The sequence below is a fragment of the Bombina bombina genome, chromosome 5, assembly GCF_027579735.1.
Source record: "Bombina bombina isolate aBomBom1 chromosome 5, aBomBom1.pri, whole genome shotgun sequence".
Taxonomy (NCBI): domain Eukaryota; kingdom Metazoa; phylum Chordata; class Amphibia; order Anura; family Bombinatoridae; genus Bombina; species Bombina bombina.
This window is the reverse complement of record NC_069503.1, coordinates 818,440,773-818,461,581: the sequence shown is the minus strand read 5'-3', so window position 1 is coordinate 818,461,581 and position 20,809 is coordinate 818,440,773. Positions and strand designations below refer to the sequence as shown.

At 36.4% G+C, this 20,809-nt stretch overlaps 1 protein-coding gene across 1 annotated transcript in view; it reads right to left on the bottom strand.

The window, feature by feature from the left end:
* LAMA1 (laminin subunit alpha 1) overlaps window positions 1-20,809 on the bottom strand; it is a 289,080-nt gene that overhangs the window by 172,742 nt on the left and 95,529 nt on the right. Inside the window, exons 4-9 of the mRNA XM_053714935.1 lie at window positions 20,071-20,313; window positions 11,391-11,570; window positions 10,698-10,787; window positions 5,237-5,354; window positions 2,735-2,913; window positions 2,167-2,272 (exon numbers count right to left, since the gene is read on the bottom strand). Coding sequence (XP_053570910.1) covers window positions 2,167-2,272; window positions 2,735-2,913; window positions 5,237-5,354; window positions 10,698-10,787; window positions 11,391-11,570; window positions 20,071-20,313 — 916 coding nt within the window. The remainder of the gene's footprint in view (window positions 1-2,166; window positions 2,273-2,734; window positions 2,914-5,236; window positions 5,355-10,697; window positions 10,788-11,390; window positions 11,571-20,070; window positions 20,314-20,809) is intronic.

The following is a 20,809-nucleotide window of genomic DNA, read 5'->3' as shown; positions in this document are numbered from 1 at the left end:
TTCCTATTTTGTGCTATTCTATGGACTATAATTCAGACTTCTGGCATAAAATGTTTAGTAAAATTTGAAGTTTGTTAAGCTATAGGTTATTGTAAATTACATATTCTGTAATTCTCTTATTTGTATACTGAATCTGTTTATTCTGAGTGACATAAGTTTATTATCTGTAATGCTGGCTTTAAACCTCACAATTTTTTTTTAATAAATAATTTCAAGACAGCTATCTACTCCAAGAAACTGTTTTGGTGATATCTTTATGAGCACTAGTCAGGAATGTCTCCAAAAATATAATGTTGTTATCAATTGTCAGTCATAGTACTGGACTGGCATATATAATTTAAAGAAATAATAGGCTAATTAGAATCTTCATTCGGATTCTCAGATTGTTATTAAAAGGACAGTTTACCCAAAAACTGTATTTCCTTTAACTTGTTCCCAATGATCCATTTTACCTACCGGAGTGTATTAAGTTGTTTACAAATATCCCCTTAGCCTTTATAATGGCATTTGAAATAGCTGATTTAGCCTTCAGGATCCCTACTTATACTGAAGTTTCTATACCTAGGTATAGGCTATTGAGAAACTATGTAAACACAGCCAGCAGAAGCAATTACACTCACAGTGTGAGGTGAAAGAGATAAAGTTCTAAAATGTTCCTTTTCAATTGTTCTTTCTAAGTATTGTACAGAGACAGAGATAAGAAAGGGAAGCATTTGAGTGATAAGATAACGAGAGAACTGATCTGTCAGTAAGCCAAGCCTATTTTGATGGGCTATGGTTTCAAAGAGCAAATCTAGCTATTTATTTTGCAAAAAGAAGCATAAATGAAATAAAAAGAAGCATTTTATATGCTGCAGCTGGTATAACAAGTCATGGTGAACATTCAGGGAAAAACAATTTAACAGTGAAGTGTCCCTTTAAATAAGCTCTCTATTATCTTCATTTGGCAACAATACTTAATGGGACATTCCAGTCAAAATTTAAATGCACATAGATGAATTACATGTTTGAATCAAAACATATTTGCAATATACATGTATTGGCAAAAATGCTTCTAGCAAAAGTTATCACTGTTTTATTGTTTTCGCTGGACGTGCATTTGAAGCATAGCTAGGTGATCTCAATGCATCAGCATTTTAAATACTGCAGCTGCTCAGAGTGCCAGTGAGGCTTATGTCAGCAATTAACAAATTGAGTCATTACCAGATGGTACAAGCACCTTAGGCTCTCTGAGCAAGCGTTGTATTTAAAATGCTAGTGCACGGTGCATACTTAAATACACTTTTGAAACAGCGAAAGCTTTCATAAGAAACATGTTTTCTAATACATATATATTGCAAAAATGCTTCTATTCAAAATTGAAAATGCATCTATGTGGATTCCAATTTTGTCTGGAATGTCCCTTTAAGTCTATATAATTACCTACATTTGTAGCATTATAACAATACTGGAATCATATATGGGACTTTCTTTATATATCTTTATTTGTATATCCTTACAACTCAACAAACTCTTTTCAACTGCAACCCTTTTTGTCACGTTTTAGCTTACTTATTTATTTACTAATCCACTCAATTTTGAAAAATAGACAATAGCTAAATTTCATACTATATCATTTTATACTATGTATTTTCCCGAACATAGACTAAAGCAAAACACCAAAGTAGATTTGACATTTGGACGAGGGGATTATCTAGAAAATATTTTGTTGTAATTATGTTGAACAATAGACCTTATTATCCTGCAAAATAAAAGAACTCAGTATCTTCTAGTCGTCTCATTCTGTTAATTATCTTTGACCCTAACTTTAATCATTATTACATTAATTACAACTGTGGAAACATAAAAGATAATTGTGTTTTTGTATTAGCAAGGACAAAAATGTGACAATGTGAAGTCCCTATATCCTAGGGCTCACAGCACATGAAAGATTAGACATGAAACAGCATTCTGTTACATCAAAACAATCAGAACAATACATCCTGCGGTCCTCAATATTTTTTACCCCTCTAAAATGTATATGCTCAGACCTCAGACATTTACTAACAAAATACTGTTGCAAGTTCAGTAAGTAGCCTATTTCACTATTAGTCACTCCTTGATGTTTAATTATTTTCCCTTTAAATTAATTATAATATAATGCACATGATGAAATATTTACAATACCTTGCTGTAAGTTGGCGTGCTTGTCATCTACAATACAGACCGCACTATGGGCCCCAAAAGGATCACATCCACAAGGACGGCATGGTGATTCTGCATACGGGGAAACCTGAACAAAAACATTTGTTTAGGATACATACAGGAAATGTTTTGTTCAATGCTACAGTGTAACAAGCATTTAGCTTCTACTCAAATTAATCTACAAAAAAACAAAAAAAACAAGCAGCACTTTACTTGCATACTGCTGAAAGAGTTAATTGGGTGATATATAAATACCCCCCCCCTGCTCTTATTATAGATGTTCTAAATAACCAAGTGCAGAGTATAACAGAGTTTAAACGACTCACATATTTAAAGGTAGGATACACCAATATGGTTTCCTTTGATGTAGTCCGTTGAGTGACCAAACATCCTTTTTTCTCATTTAAATGTCAGCACAGTTCAGTTTTTCTTATATAAAAATCCAGTTCAATGTCAAAGTGTCTTAAACTAACTCTAAATATAACAAGAGTAACAAAGTACCATACTGTACCATACTGGTAGTGGGAAGGGGTTCTGATAAGCTTCTTACCTTATGTGGCCTATAGTAGCCTTCAATACAAGTTTCACAGTTAATTCCAGCTGTAAACTGAGAGCAGTTGATACACACTCCTCCTCCAATAAACTGTTCATGGATATTCAAGCTCATATTACGTTCTGCCACATTTTCATCATAATAACAATCTTCGGCCTTGTTATGACAGTTGCATTCTAGAAAACAATATTTCTTATTATAACAATGGAGCAATTATTACTTTTTAATTACCTATACTTCCCTTTAATAAATACATTTTTGGCGGAAAAAGCAGATGGTTGCAGATCAAAAATACAGACTGCATCAGGGTGGCGAAAAACAAAAACAGCTCCGTCACACTTACTTTTAAAACTACACAACATTATTTAAATGACATATATGGTCAAAGAAATTTAAGTAGAGAGTAGTTTAGATACACTAGGGGAAATTGCGCTAGAGCAGGGCATGTCAATTACCCAAATAAGCGAGTGTCAGGTTGACTGATCTGTCACTTCTGGCAGAGTGGAAAAAGAATCATAGCCAAATAAGCTTAATAAATCTACCCTTATCAATGGTCAGGGATAGGTAAATGCTTTTCTACAATAAAAAATAATGAATTTTTATCACATTCATTTGTCTTAAAAAATGCTGAATGTTTAATGAGCATTCAATATTCATTTTTTTGGGAACAATTATTAACATTTCCTGTTTCAAATGTACATTTTAAATATTGAATGAAATATAAAAGTATTTGAATATTAAAGTCCAAGGAGCCTATTTATGTAAGGCGAGCGGACATGATACAATGTAGCATACGCTGTCGGCATTTATCATTGCACCAGCAGTTCTTGTGAACTGCTTGTGCAATGCCGTCCCATGCAGATTTGCGGCCAGTCCGCTGCTAGCAGGGGGTGTCAATCAACCCGATCGTTGATTGAGTGGCAATCTTTGCAAAAACAGCATGAATTAAAGCTGGGCTAAGATTTGCAGTTTTGTCTCTTTTTTTGTCATGTCATGAAACTGATGCATACACTTTTATTGATTACATATGTTCCGAATGTGTAAAGGAATCAAAAAGGGAATATAATATTCAGCATAAACAAAACAAATGAACAGTGCCTTTATTTCAAGTATAAAAGGTGTTAAATAAAAGACTACAAAAACAGAGAAAGCAAAAACTAATAAATAGGACAGAGACAGGTGATCTAATAGACTGGGATGGGAGAGTGTGGGCTCAACAACTGGTCAGCAACAGGTGACCAAACAGGCTGGAATCAATAGATCGAGATAAGGTCAGTAATAATCAAGCAACAGATTGCTAAATACAAGTTCCAAAAACATGAATTTATATCACTCCCAGTGACTAGGACATCACACAGGCACTGGAGGATAAACAGGAAGTTGCAAATTAATCAAGATGAACTTAAGAAAATTAGCTAATTTAAATTGACACATTATTGAGGTTTGTGAACGTTAGAAGATCTAGACTTCTTTTACATTTTTTATAGCAAACTTGTGTTTTTGGCACATTCAAGATGATTTAAAATGTAAGCACTGTACTTTATTAAAGGGATAGAAAGGTCAAAATTAAAATGTGCATGAGTGCATTTCAGTTTTAAACAGAATCATTTTTATTTTATTTTTTGCAATATGCTTCTGTAAGCAAAAATGCTTCTAGTAAAGGTTATTACTGTTTTTCAACAGCGAGAAATAGAGCTGGCTTATATGCACAAATTATTTAAACATTGCAAGAAGACAAATTATTAAGTAGAGAAGAGAACCTATCTATCTGCAATCTCAAATTGTGATGCAGTATCTTGTGGCAAAATATAAAAGGACACTAATGAAAAAAGTTACATGATTCAGATAAACCATGTAATTTAAAACAATTTCAAATGTACTTCCATTATCAAATAGTTCACTGTTTTTTATTTATATACACACTTTATAAAGCACTAGATCCTACTAAGTATGCGCAAAAGTTCACATTGTATACATATGTGATTGGATGATGGGTGTCACATGATACAGGGGTGGAGTTATGGAAAAGTTGTTGACATCTATCATAAAAAATTATGCCTCTCATTTTAAATTCAAAATAAGCGCTTTTGCATTGTCTTTATATTATAACTTTTATGGTTATGCAATTATTGTAACATTTTTCTATTTAAAACTGAAATGCATTCATGAACATTTCATTTTTGATCTTTCTAGTCCTTTAACTAATTTTTGGCAAGGCAGATAATAATAGAACATTACAGTTATTATGGCCCACAGCCTATATACATTATGAATAATTCAGCCAAACCTCTTATCTACCATAGTTCCAAAAAATAAATTAGTAAATGAGAAATATTGTAAAATGAAAAGTAAGATATTATAAATGTATCAACTGGAGCATATATAAAATAATTTTTTTTACAAAAACACTAGTAAGCAATTCATGCAGGTATGTCATAAACAATTTACATAAATATTAGTTACAAGTTTCACCAGCCAGCAAACTTAAATCCGACTTACTTTCACATTTGTTGCCAACGGAAATTGTGCCAGGTCGCCATGGATACTGGTGGTATCCTGGACAACATTCATTACAGTTTTCTCCACAAGTATTGCGTTCACATTGACACTGAAGTTTCTACAAAAAAAAATTAAAAAGCTGTTAATCAATAGTGTTTTAATTAACAGCGCTTTCTCAATTATGAGATAAAGTGGTTTGTATATATTCATTTATTTTTTACCAGATTTTGACCATCACACAAGGCTAAAAATTGTAATTATTAAAGCAAAAAACTAAATTATAAAAAAATTGTTGTTGTAATGTGAGTGACCTTGAAGGTTTTGGATAAAAGTCTAGCATTTTAAATAGGAAATGTGTGCTTTTCAACTACATTGCACTGTGAAGATTATATGATGTTATATTTTAATCTCTGTTACTAAAGAATGTGTATAGCACCTTGTCGTAGTAGATCACAGAAGTGGAGAGTGAAAACTGACCTGTGTACATATCAAGTTAGTTTTACTTAAAGGGCCATAATACCCAAATGTTTAAGCACTTGAAAGTGATGCAGCATAGCTGTAAAAAGCTGACTAGAAAATATCACAGCTCTATGTAAAAAAAGAAAGATATTTTACCTCAAAAGTTTCTCAGTAGCCACATCCCATTGTAAAGGACTTCTAAGCAACAAATCAGTATGTCTGTCCCGGGACAGCTGGAGGATTGAGCCTCGTGCACTCTCATATTATTTCCCTATTCAGTGTAAGGAAGTTTACAACAAAATCTCATGAGAGTTAAGTCAAATCTCATGAGATCACAGTAAAAGAGTTCATGACCTCAGCACTGCTGATGCTGATTGACTGCCGTTCATTTCTTCATTTTTTTTTTTTTTTACCTGCAGCTGAGCACAGCTGAGTATAACTTTTTACACAGAACTTACTCTGCTGAGCTGAGGAAATTGTGTCAGCTTTTTACAATTATACTGCATCACTTTCAAGTGATTTAGCATATGAGTATTATGTCCCTTTAAATTGTCTAAGATCCCTCAGAGCGTGTATTAATAATGAAATGTGTGAATAAGATTGATTATCACATGCTATTTTATTTTAAATATACAAGGGCTCTATTTGTATTGATATGTAAGTAAAATACAGTTACATTAAAACAAAGGATTTACAGATAATGGCTGCATGGGCAGAAGCAAAGTCTTAATAAAGAATCCTTGTTGATTCTCTTTCTGGGCATTTTAAAGTATTTTTTTTTTGTTTTGTTTTTAACACATTTTACATATTTCTTTAGGGATGTCCATAATTATTAAAGGGACATAACATTCCAAAAAATTGTGATTCAGACAGAGCATACCATTTTTAAAAAGTTTTTAATTGACATTATTACATTTGATTAGTTCCCATGATATTTAGTGTTGATGAGATACCTAGGTAGGCATCTGGAGTACTACATGACAGGAAATAGTGCTACCATCTAGTGCTCTTGCAAATGGATAACATTCATGCAAAACAGCTGCCATATAGTTCTTTAGAAATGGGCCGGCTCCTAAGCTTATATTTTTTTAGTTTCAGCAAAAGATATCAAGAGAACAAAGAAAAATTGATAATAAAATAAAATTAGAACGTTTTTGAAAATTGCATGCGGTATCTCAATCATGAAAGAAACATTTTTGGCTTCATATCCCTTTAAAATAACTTCAAAAGGATAAGTAAATAAGGCATAAGTGATTGTCAGCTGAATGATACTATCTAGTACAAAATTATTCCTTTAGTAATAGTTTTTTTTTTTCTTCTATTTTGGCAATGGACTAATTTCAACTTTCTTTTTCTCAAAAGATAAAAACTCAAAATGTAATTTTACATAAAATATTTTATTAAACGTGAAATTGCAATACACATTCATTTAGTTAATGTTTTTGTCTTTGCTTTTGTTTTCTTTTCAAGATAGTCATTTAGCTGGTAAAGGGAGAAGGACCGGGCTAGACAGCGCATGCAATGGTGTATTTAGGTTTTGTGCTGTCCTAGGCACTCAAAATTATTCTGCCCCCCCCCAAAGGTTTTAGGCCTTTTTCCCCTTAATATTTATTTGGGTCAGTGTGTAAAATGTTTGTTTTTTTCATAACAATTTAAGAGAAAATGGGCTTGCAAAACACTTGCATACAGGTGGGTTTAATTGCATTAATATCATACTATTTTCTCCCTGAGAAAGGAGAGAGAAAAGAAGGGGAGGGGAGAAAAGGGAGGGAAAGGAAAGAAGGAAAGAAGGGAGGGAGAGAGAGAGAGAGAGAGAGAGAGAGAGAGAGAGAGAGAGAGAGAGAGAGAGAGAAGAGAAAAGTTGGGAAGGAGAGGAGAAAAGTGGGAGGGAAAGAAGGAATGGAAAGAAAGGAGTAAATGAAGGTAGCATGGGGAGAGATGAGAGAAAGAAGGGAGGGAGGGAAAGAAGGGAGTGAGTTGAGTGAATGAGTTGAGGGAGGAAGGGAGTTGAAGGAGGAAAGGAGGGAGAAAAGGAAAGAAGAGAGAGAAGAGGAAGGGAGAGAATGAAGAATACACTTTGAAACAATCACTGCCCTTCACATGCAACAATATACAGTAATTACCATCATTCAAGTAATGAAACTTTTTAAGTGTAAATTCACTATATACTCCGTGGGTTCATGAATGCAGAGAAAGCTAGTTATTAGAATTTATGATTAGACATCACAAGCTGATCTAAGCAGTGCACAGACACATCTAGTCTGTTAGTTACTAAGACCTGCAATAAACACTGAGCTCACAGCCCCACCACAGCTAACAAGAGGAGGAAGCATATCGGCACAAGGTCTTCTCCTTCAGCCTCACCTTGTAAGCAAATCTCTGGGCAAGTTTCTCACCAAGAATGCTTCCACTGCAAAAATGCCGGCGGCTCTAAATGAAGCAACGGTTTTAAGGAGCACTGCCTGTGATGAGTGACCTTAATCAGCGCACATGCCTTGTCTTCTCTGTAAAAGTCTGCACTTTATCACTCACTGTACTGCGTGCTGACTTTTAGAGAGAGGATAGGGCAGATGTGCTGCCCCTCCCAAATCTGCTGCCCTAGGCACCGGCCTTGTTGGACTAGGCCATAGTACGCCCCTGAGCGCATGCAATATGGCCATTAAAGAATAAAGTTTCATGACCCACTTTCATTTTCTATTATGTTTTTTCAATTTGTATAATTCTTTTTGTTGTTGATACAAATGTAACAAATATAAGAACTTAAAGTGAAGGTAAACTTTGATGAATGAAAGCCCGGTTTTTAAAATTACTATTAAAAAAAAAGGGCACTTTAATTCAACAAAGTTTTAAAAGCAGCCGTTTTGTTTATAAACTTACCTTTCTTCTCTTCACAGCCGGAGCAGCTTCCCCCGCCCTGAGATCCTCTCTTCACATGTCAGCAATGACTAATCCGGCTTCCACCAATCACAGCTTCCCCCCCAGGGGAATTATTGCCTGAGGCCATGACATGATTGGAGGAAACCAGATTAGTCATTGCTGACGTGTGAAGTGAGGATCTCCGTGCGGGGGAAGCTGCTCTGGCTGTGAAAAGAATAAAGGTAAGTTTTTAAACAAAACGACTGCTTTCTAAACTTTGATGAATGAAAGTGCCCCTGTTTTTAATAGCATTTTTAAAAACCGGACTTTCATTCATCAAAGTTTACCTTCACTTTAAAAGTGTTATTGTAGAAGGATATGGTTGGGATAGTTGCTAATTTGTGTTGTTCTTTTGTGATTCAGACAGAGCATACAATTTTAAAAAGTTTCCAATTGACTTCTTTTAACAAATTTGCTTTGTTCTCATTATATTTATTTTGTAAGAGACAACTAAGTAGGCATCTGGAGCACTATATGGCAGGAAATAGTGCTGTCATCTAGTGTTCTTGCAAATGGATAACATTCTTTCAAGACTGCTGCCATATAGTTCTCTTGGCACATGTACTCTCCTGAGCTTATGTCCCAGCTTTTCAACAAAATATGCAAAAGATACCAAGAAAAATGCATAATAGAAGAAAATTAGAAAGTTATTTAAAACTGCATCCTCTATCTAAACCATGAAAGAAAAATGATGGGTTTCATGTTCCTTTAATCCGAAATTTTCTTTGCTAGCTCATTTACATCTGGCCTCTGACTGACCACAGCACAGAAGATTTCGTAAACATACTGAGAAATTATTTTAAAAGGGTGCATTACTGGACTACCATGCATTTAAAAAAGTTAGACAATTTTTCTAACATAATGTCATTTGAGGCATCTATTTTTGCATGTACGTATTTGCAAGGAACTGCTTAAGTATATTTTATTTTTAGTATATACAGACTAAAATGTGCCTTCAATAGGATCTTAATTTGTTGAGGTAACATTTCTTATGTATTACACACCCATTGAGGCTCATGAAACCAGTTATATACAAGATCAATGCTGTGTGTACACAGTCTAACTACTGACATTTTATATGGAATCAATAAAAGTAGGACATTTTATACAAATATGTGCAAGGAGTCAGTATTTGTTTACTCTTATGAATTAGAAATGACAACATGTGAGTCTCATGTCCAACCAGAACCCCACAATGATAAAGTTGGAGGAAAGGATCTAGCACACATAAGGGATCTGACGGCTAAATCCAGTTGATTAGTGGAGACAACAGAAGAAAAAGGTAGACATTCTAATAATTTATGGATTGTGTGTACTGCTAATCATTTGTGAAGCACCCTACTGCATAAAACTGTGAAGTTGTATACTGTGCAATATTTTTACACTAATAGATTTCTAACTCTTTTTGTTTAGATTGTATTCTTCACATGCATTCCTGATTACAAACATTTATTTTAACTTTAGCATTGCTTGAGGCTCAAAATTAGTATCTATAGAGCTCCCAAAGAAGACTGCAAGAAGTTTAAACTTACTATTCTAAATGACAGAATTATTATTTATACACATTATAGCACTAATTTAAAGGGACAGTCAAGTCCAAAATAAACTTTCATCATTCAAATAGGGCATGTAACCTTAAACAACTTTCCAAATTTACTTTATTGCCAATTTTGCTTTGTTCTCTTGCTATTCTTAATTGCAAGCTAAACCTAGATAAGCTCATATGCTAATTTCTTAGACCTTGAAAGCCGCCTCTTATGTGAATGCAATGACAGTTTTTCCCCACTAGAGGGTGTTAGTTCATGTGTGTCATATAGATAACACTGAGCTCACACGTGAAGTTACCTAGGAGTAAACACTGATTGGCTAAAATACAAGTCTGTCAAAAGAACTGAAATAAGGGGACAATATGTAGAGGCTTAGATACAAGGTAATCACAGAGGTAAAAAGTGTATTAATATAACTGTGTTGGTTATGCAAAACTTGGGAATGGGTAATAAAAGGATTATCTATCCTTTTAAACAACAAAAATTCTGGTGTTGACTGTCCCTTTAATATAAATGTGTCACTGACATTATCAACTTACCATAGTAACTTCATCCCAGGGGCAGCTACGAGCATGTCCATAGCAAATACACATTCCTCCAACCGATATATCCTTGATTGAGTAATAATACTGCAAAATGGTAATTGTTAAAAAATTTGAATAAATTGCAATTTGTATAACTTATATAAATTATGCTGATTCTTCTAACATAAAGTACTAAGAATATAGTCTTTAAGTGAGTGAGACATAGCAATATTAACTGAGATGCAGACGTTTATGTTAAACACATCTTAGGATATTTATTGTTTCGTCCTCTTATACATCTCCATAAATATTTATATCTTGCAGTTTTGTTTTGTTTTTTCAAAAAGAATTGCTCACACTGACATAGTGAAGGGATTCCAGTAATGTTTAAGATAAACTATATAAATATAAGTCCTATCAACCTCAATAAAGAAGTGTCATCTCAACACACCTTAGATACCTTGTAAGAAAGCAAATCCACATCCATAAAGGGTATAAATAATAATATTAGCCCGTTAAAGAAAAAATGTATAAGCTGTACCAGTCACAAACTAGAAATGTTCTTATACTGCAACACAATAATAATTAAGGATCATTGCAAAGTATATTGATCAAAAATACATCCTACAGCCTGCAGCATCTTGTGAGATACAATAGAAAGACATTATTGCTCTATCTAAGAGTGCATTTTACAATAAACAGTCTTACCCGTCGGGTTACTATTGGATCAATATCTTTAAGGTCCCGGTGGCTAAGGGTCATGAGGTCTGCATTCAGTGTTCGTATACGCTGCAGGCGAAGGCGGATGTATCTAGCAGAAGTGAAATCTAACAGATTTGGAGAGGGGTCGTCAGCACTTGGTCTTCCATTAATCAATGAAGTATGAATCTAAAACAAAGGATAAAACTGTTATAGGCACATCAATATTTGAAATGAAAATTAAACAAATTACAACTAAAATAAATAAGTGAATCAATTGTCTTCCTACTTTAAGGGGCACTGTGATCAACTTTTTATTTGTTTCACTTAAAAGAAGGCATTTCAAAATGTTTCTAAATTAATATATATATATTTCTGTCTTAAATAAACAAATATTTTCTTAACACATATGGAGAGGTAGGTCCCTTTCCAATACTAAAACAGAGGCAATAGTCAGTGAGTATTAGTAGGAAGTACAAAACCAATACTCCATGTGTGATGTGTACACCCAGATCTTTTAGAAGCATGATAGAACATTTTTTAACACAATGTCCCTTTAATAAAAACAAACACCATATACAAAACTAAAATAAATTAAATATATTGTGCCATAAACATTGTTCAATTTAATGTCTTAATCCAGGTGTTCACAAGTATAAAATATCATAGAAAGTGTAGGAAAACATAATTTATGCTTACCTGATAAATTCCTTTCTTCTGTAGTGTGATCAGTCCACGGGTCATCATTACTTCTGGGATATTAACTGCTCCCCTACAGGAAGTGCAAGAGGATTCACCCAGCAGAGCTGCATATAGCTCCTCCCCTCTACGTCACTCCCAGTCATTCGACCAAGGACCAACGAGAAAGGAAAAGCCAAGGGTGAAGTGGTGACTGGAGTATAAATTAAAAAATATTTACCTGCCTTAAAAACAGGGCGGGCCGTGGACTGATCACACTACAGAAGAAAGGAATTTATCAGGTAAGCATAAATTATGTTTTCTTCTGTTAAGTGTGATCAGTCCACGGGTCATCATTACTTCTGGGATACCAATACCAAAGCAAAAGTACACGGATGACGGGAGGGATAGGCAGACTCTTTATACAGAAGGAACCACTGCCTGAAGAACCTTTCTCCCAAAAATAGCCTCCGATGAAGCAAAGGTGTCAAATTTGTAAAATTTGGAAAAAGTATGAAGCGAAGACCAAGTTGCAGCCTTGCAAATCTGTTCAACAGAGGCCTCATTCTTGAAGGCCCAAGTGGAAGCCACAGCTCTAGTAGAATGAGCTGTAATTCTTTCAGGGGGCTGCTGTCCAGCAGTCTCATAAGCTAAACGAATTATGCTACGAAGCCAAAAAGAAAGAGAGGTAGCGGAAGCTTTTTGACCTCTCCTCTGCCCAGAGTAAATGACAAACAGAGAAGACGTTTGTCGGAATTCCTTAGTTGCCTGCAAGTAAAATTTTAGAGCCCGGACTACATCCAGGTTGTGCAGTAGACGTTCCTTCTTTGAAGAAGGATTTGGGCATAAAGAAGGAACAACAATCTCTTGATTGATATTCCTGTTAGTAACTACCTTAGGTAAGAACCCAGGTTTAGTACGCAGGACTACCTTATCCGAATGAAAAATCAAATAAGGAGAATCACAATGTAAGGCTGATAATTCAGAGACTCTTCGAGCCGAGGAAATAGCCATTAAAAATAGAACTTTCCAAGATAACAACTTTATATCAATGGAATGAAGGGGTTCAAACGGAACGCCCTGTAAAACATTAAGAACAAGGTTTAAACTCCATGGTGGAGCAACAGTTTTAAACACAGGCTTAATCCTGGCCAAAGCCTGACAAAAAGCCTGGACGTCAGGAACTTCTGACAGACGTTTGTGTAACAGAATGGACAGAGCTGAGATCTGTCCCTTTAATGAATTAGCAGATAAACCCTTTTCTAAACCTTCTTGTAGAAAAGACAATATCCTAGGAATCCTAACCTTACTCCAAGAGTAACCTTTGGATTCACACCAATGTAGGTATTTACGCCATATCTTATGGTAAATCTTTCTGGTAACAGGTTTCCTAGTCTGTATTAAGGTACTAATAACTGACTCAGAAAACCCACGTCTTGATAAAATTAAGCGTTCAATTTCCAAGCAGTCAACTTCAGAGAAGTTAGATTTTGATGTTTGAAGGGACCCTGTATTAGAAGGTCCTGTTTCAGAGGTAGAGACCAAGGCGGACAGGATGACATGTCCACCAGGTCTGCATACCAAGTCCTGCGTGGCCACGCAGGTGCTATTAGAATCACTGATGCTCTCTCTTGTTTGATTCTGGCTATCAATCGAGGAAGCAACGGGAAGGGTGGAAACACGTAAGCCATCCTGAAGTCCCAAGGTGCTGTCAGAGCATCTATCAGGACTGCTCCTGGATCCCTGGATCTGGACCCGTAACGAGGAAGCTTGGCGTTCTGTCGAGACGCCATGAGATCTATCTCTGGTTTGCCCCAACGTCGAAGTATTTGGGCAAAGACCTCCGGATGAAGTTCCCACTCCCCCGGATGAAAAGCCTGACGACTTAAGAAATCCGCCTCCCAGTTCTCCACTCCCGGGATGTGGATTGCTGACAGGTGGCAAGAGTGAGACTCTGCCCAGCGAATTATCTTTGATACTTCCATCATAGCTAGGGAGCTTCTTGTCCCTCCCTGATGGTTGATGTAAGCTACAGTCGTGATGTTGTCCGACTGAAACCTGATGAACCCCCGAGTTGTCAACTGGGGCCAAGCCAGGAGGGCATTGAGAACTGCTCTCAATTCCAGAATGTTTATTGGCAGGAGACTCTCCTTCTGACTCCATAGTCCCTGAGCCTTCAGGGAATTCCAGACGGCACCCCAACCTAGAAGGCTGGCGTCTGTTGTTACAATTGTCCAGTCTGGTCTGCTGAATGGCATCCCCCTGGACAGGTGTGGCCGAGAAAGCCACCATAGAAGAGAATTTCTGGTCTCTTGATCCAGATTCAGAGAAGGGGATAAGTCTGAGTAATCCCCATTCCACTGACCTAGCATGCACAGTTGCAGTGGTCTGAGGTGTAAGCGTGCAAAGGGTACCATGTCCATTGCCGCTACCATTAAGCCGATTACCTCCATACATTGAGCCACTGACGGGTGTTGAATGGAATGAAGAGTGCGGCAAGCACTTTGAAGTCTTGATAGCCTGTCCTCTGTCAGGTAAATCTTCATTTCTACAGAATCTATAAGAGTCCCCAGGAAGGGAACTCTTGTGAGTGGAACGAGTGAACTTTTGTTTTCGTTCACCTTCCATCCATGTGACCTTAGAAATGCCAGCACTAACTCTGTATGAGATTTGGCAGTTTGAAAGCTTGAAGCTTGTATCAGAATGTCGTCTAGGTATGGAGCTACCGAGATTCCCCGCGGTCTTAGTACCGCCAGAAGAGCACCCAGAACCTTTGTGAAGATTCTTGGCGCTGTAGCCAATCCGAATGGAAGAGCCACAAACTGGTAATGCCTGTCTAGGAAGGCAAACCTTAGGTACCGGTAATGATCTTTGTGAATCGGTATGTGCAGGTAAGCATCTTTTAAATCTACAGTGGTCATGTACTGACCCTCTTGGATCATAGGTAAAATTGTCCGAATAGTCTCCATCTTGAACGATGGAACTCTTAGGAATTTGTTTAGGATCTTTAAGTCCAGGATTGGTCTGAAAGTTCCCTCTTTTTTGGGAACCACAAACAGATTTGAGTAAAACCCCTGTCCCTGTTCCGATCGTGGAACTGGATGGATTACTCCCATTAACAAGAGCTCTTGTACGCAGCGTAGAAAAGCCTCTTTCTTTGTCTGGATTGTTGACAATCTTGACAGATGAAATCTCTCTCTTGGAGGAGAGTATTTGAAGTCCAGAAGGTATCCCTGAGATATTATCTCTAGCGCCCAGGGATCCTGAACATCTCTTGCCCAAGCCTGGGCGAAGAGAGAAAGTCTGCCCCCCACTAGATCCGATCCCGGATCGGGGGCCCTCAATTCATGCTGTTTTGGGGGCAGCAGCAGGTTTCCTAGTCTGCTTGCCCTTGTTCCAGGACTGGTTAGGTTTCCAGCCTTGTCTGTAGCGAGCAACAGCTCCTTCCTGTTTTGGTGCAGAGGAAGTTGATGCTGCTCCTGCTTTGAAATTACGAAAGGAACGAAAACTAGACTGTCTAGTCTTGGCTTTGGCTTTGTCCTGAGGCAGGGCATGGCCTTTACCTCCTGTAATGTCAGCGATAATCTCTTTCAACCCGGGCCCGAATAAGGTCTGCCCTTTGAAAGGTATATTAAGCAATTTAGACTTAGAAGTAACATCAGCTGACCAGGATTTTAGCCACAGCGCCCTGCGTGCCTGAATGGCGAATCCTGAATTCTTCGCCGTAAGTTTAGTAAGATGTACTACGGCCTCCGAAATGAATGAATTAGCTAGTTTAAGGACTCTAAGCCTGTCCGTAATGTCGTCCAGAGTAGCTGAACCAATGTTCTCTTCCAGAGACTCAATCCAGAATGCCGCTGCAGCCGTGATCGGCGCAATGCATGCAAGGGGTTGCAATATAAAACCTTGTTGAACAAACATTTTCTTAAGGTAACCCTCTAACTTTTTATCCATTGGATCTGAAAAAGCACAGCTATCCTCCACCGGGATAGTGGTACGCTTAGCTAAAGTAGAAACTGCTCCCTCCACCTTAGGGACCGTTTGCCATAAGTCCCTTGTGGTGGCGTCTATTGGAAACATTTTTCTAAATATCGGAGGGGGTGAGAACGGCACACCGGGTCTATCCCACTCCTTAGTAACAATTTCAGTAAGTCTCTTAGGTATAGGAAAAACCTCAGTACTCGTCGGTACCGCAAAATATTTATCCAACCTACACATTTTCTCTGGTATTGCAACTGTGTTACAATCATTCAGAGCCGCTAACACCTCCCCTAGTAATACACGGAGGTTTTCCAGTTTAAATTTAAAATTTGAAATATCTGAATCCAGTCTGTTTGGATCAGAACCGTCACCCACAGAATGAAGTTCTCCGTCCTCATGTTCTGCCACCTGTGACGCAGTGTCTGACATGGCCCTAATATTATCAGCGCACTCTGTTCTCACCCCAGAGTGATCACGCTTACCTTTTAGTTCTGGTAATTTAGCCAAAACTTCAGTCATAACAGTAGCCATATCCTGTAATGTGATTTGTAATGGCCGCCCAGCTGTACTCGGCGCTACAATATCACGCACCTCCCTCTGAGCGGGAGATGTAGGTACTGACACGTGAGGCGAGTTAGTCGGCATAACTCTCCCCTCGTTGTTTGGTGAAATTTGTTCAATTTGTACAGATTGATTTTTATTTAAAGTAGCATCAATACAGTTAGTACATAAATTTCTATTGGGCTCCACTTTGGCATTGCAACAAATGACACAGGTATCATCTTCTGAATCAGACATGTTTAACACACTAGCAAATAAACTTGCAACTTGGAAATACAATTCAAATAGAATAATATTAAAACGTACTGTGCCTTTAAGAAGCACAGAAGATCTATGACAGTTAAAAATTAATAAATTGAAACAGTTATAGCCTCAATCCTTGTAAACAACACAACTTTAGCAAAGGTTTAATCCCATTAGCAAAGATAACAATTTCTGAAAGCAGGAAACAAATTACAGAATAAAAGTTTTTATTTCAGTCAAACTATAATTCTCACAGCTCTGCTGAGAGAAATTACCTCCCTCAAAATAAGTTTTGAAGACCCCTGAGCTCTGTAGAGATGAACCAGATCATGCAGGGAATACAATGAGTTGCTGACTGAAATATTTGATGCATAGTAAAAGCGCCCCTCCCCCACACACACAGCAGTGAGGGAGAACAGAAACTGACAGAAAAAACAGATTTAAGCAACTGCCAAGTGGAAAAATGGTGCCCAAACATTTATTCACTCAGTACCTCAGCAAATGAAAACGATTTTACATTCCAGCAAAAACGTTAAACATAATCTCTAGTTATTAAACAGCTTTATGTCTTTCTTACAGTGTAATTCTAGTGAAGTACCATTCTCCCAGAATACTGAAGTGTAAAGTATACATACATGACATTATATCGGTATGGCAGGATTTTCTCATCAATTCCATTGTCAGAAAATAGAAACTGCTACATACCTCTATGCAGATTCATCTGCCCGCTGTCCCCTGATCTGAAGTTTACCTCACTCCTCAGATGGCCAAGAACAGCAATATGATCTTAACTACTCCGGCTAAAATCATAGCAAAACTCTGGTAGATTCTTCCTCAAACTCTGCCAGAGAGGTAATAACACACTCCGGTGCTATTTTAAAATAACAAACTTTTGATTGAAGATATAAAACTAAGTATAATCACCATAGTCCTCTCACACGACCTATCTAGTTGCTGGGTGCAAGAGAATGACTGGGAGTGACGTAGAGGGGAGGAGCTATATGCAGCTCTGCTGGGTGAATCCTCTTGCACTTCCTGTAGGGGAGCAGTTAATATCCCAGAAGTAATGATGACCCGTGGACTGATCACACTTAACAGAAGAAATATTATTTGTAATGCAAGTAAACATATTGTAATTACAAGACATTTCTGTAGTGTTGCTACAAACCTTTTTTTTTTTTTTTTAAATAAACACCTTTTTTTTACTTCAAATGTTTTACAATAGACAAAACTCCATTCATCATTTGCCCTATTTTAAGGAACCAATCTGGGCTTGAGTATGCAGACAACAAGGCTAGCAATGATCATAATCATTTTATTTTGTGTCGGCGATGTCGGGGAACGGAGTATTAGGGGTGTTTAGACTAGGGGTTTATGTTAGGGTGTTAGGTTTTAACATAACTTCTTTTCCGCATAGACATCAATGGGGTTGCGTTATGGTGATCGCCATTCCACGATCGCAAGTGTTAGTTTTTTTCTAACACTCTCCCTCCATTGATGTCTATGGGGCAAAGTGTGCACGAGCACATCAAGTCAGGCCTTGGGTTTTGTGCGTTATGGAGCTTATCGCACCATACCGGACAACAAAATAAGGTTTTGGCTTAACTTGTAATTGCAGCGCTCTGAAAGTTTTTTGTGTTATTTACGCACCCGGTATAGTGCAAAACTTGTAATCTTGCTGAATGTTAGTATAAAATGCCTTGTTTTACAGTTGTTATAAATTAAAACCAATTAGGGGAAGCTATGTAGCAGGGTTAACTTTAAGAAATTAGCAGGGTGCATTTCAGGTTCTGAGAATTAGAAAATGCTAAAGTTTTAATCTTGAATTAAAAGAAAAGGAAACAAAATAAACAGATATGTTACTATTTTTCTAAAATAATTTAATGTCACAACTAGTGAAACCCCAAAATCTCTATTCGAGAAGTTACAATAGGTTAATAACTCATATACATTTTTTTATCTATATGCAAACTTGGTCTCTATATAGCTTAAATTATTACAGTTATTTGTTTTTGATCCCTGTTTAAAACATCTGCAATGTCAGTGCCAACAGATAGGTTTATGTAAAAATAGGACCATACTTCTTAATAAATACACATTTAATTTATTATCAAAGAAAAACTAATCAAAGTGAGTCAAGTAAAATGTACGTGATTATTCTAGTTTTCTTTGAACATTTGCTTAATTTTCAAAACACTTTTTAGTGGTATATGAAGAAGTGGTTTCAAAAAGGAATAAAGTATGCAAGATTAAAAATGGTCAATTTAATGATGATAAACTATGAAAACAAAGTGAAAGATGTTATAGATTCCGCTTTCAAAATTCTATAGAGGTGTCTGCTTGTATCTAGGCTTCAAAAGCAAGCAGCTTTAGAAATCCAACTAACCAATTATCCCATCAATGTGTTTAGTTTACTACAGATTTTACTATATAATTAAATCTGTAATTTTCAGTATTTGGTGGTATTTTTTTTTTTAAATCTTATTTCTACATAATACTGATATATAGAGTGTAGTGTAATGAATTCCACTAGTACAGCATATGATTTAAAATATGTTTAGAAAAATAACTCATTATTATTTAATTAAACACTTTTTATTAAGTAGTCACAACAACAAAAATGAAATGACCCTCTCCTGCTCATGTCATAGCGCCTGATCAGTTAATTGGATGATGCAGAATATCAGAATTCCTTTCAATCTAACCTATTAGGAGTCCTTGAGGACTGGAATTGAAAAACACTGGCCTAGTAAAAAGCAAGCAGGCTAAAGAATGTATGAATTCCCCTAATTTGCTGTAAAATATTTAACTGTGGTTCAACTAAATATGGACTTTGATGAAGTGCTTATATTTAACTTTCTATTATTTTTTTTTGAATAATTTATATATTTTCTGCTCATTGTTTTTGTTTATACCATAGCCACATATTCATTTATAAATTAGATTAAGAATATTCTGTGACAGGAGCGAGCTGCACTTAGTCTTATGGCGCGGTCGGGCCAGGCTGTGACTATACAGCTGGCCCGATGCGCTGTGTAAAAAAAGCAGACCCGCTCGGCAGAGCGCAGAGAGCGGGTCTGTAAAACTGCGTTTTTTGTTAAAAATGCAGAATTATATAACATTAATTTTAAGGTTTACTAACCCTTTAAGTAAACAGCAGGTCATATTACTTATATATATAGCATAAATATATATATATATTAATTATGAAAGCATATAATATTACCTCTCCGTGTTCCAGTGGTACAAGTCTAGAATAATAAGATGTGCAGATCACTTCGTCATCTCTCTTATAGGTTGGTGGCCCAAGTCTTGGCGTGATGTTGTAACGAGTCAAGCACTCACTGTCACTAATTGCATAATACTGCCAGGGCATAAACTCAACTCCATCTAGAGAACGTTCTAAAATCCAGTTTCCCGGTCTTGGTGAATTTGCAGCTTTGATGATAAAGTATGCAACTTGAAAAACCTGCCAAAAACAAAATATCTTTTTTTAAATTTCATTCAAAGTTATCTATTTTTACGGCCTATTTTAATTCAGTGCAAGACATGCAAAAGGCTTCACACAGGTTTTTTGAAATGCAAGGCTTATCCAATAAAACATAAAAACAATAGAAAACCTGGTAATTATATGTATTTAGTGGATATGCACCTTATATACTTCCCCAATACTTTGCACTAAAAAAGAATTCCCCAGCAGTCTGCCAATCCTTAAAAAATACATGAGTTTTTGCATAATTTTTGAAATATCTAATTTAAGTTTTGGCATTAAAAAAAATACTGTGGTCCCTTTTAAATGTATCTTGCTCAATGCAATTCTCTTGTTAGATAGATAGATAGATAGATAGATAGATAGATAGATAGATAGATAGTTAGATATATGTATTTTATACCATCCTCACTCTTTAACTCTCCTTTTTGTTAGGATTAACACAATTTACAAATGTATATTCTTTTATGCATTT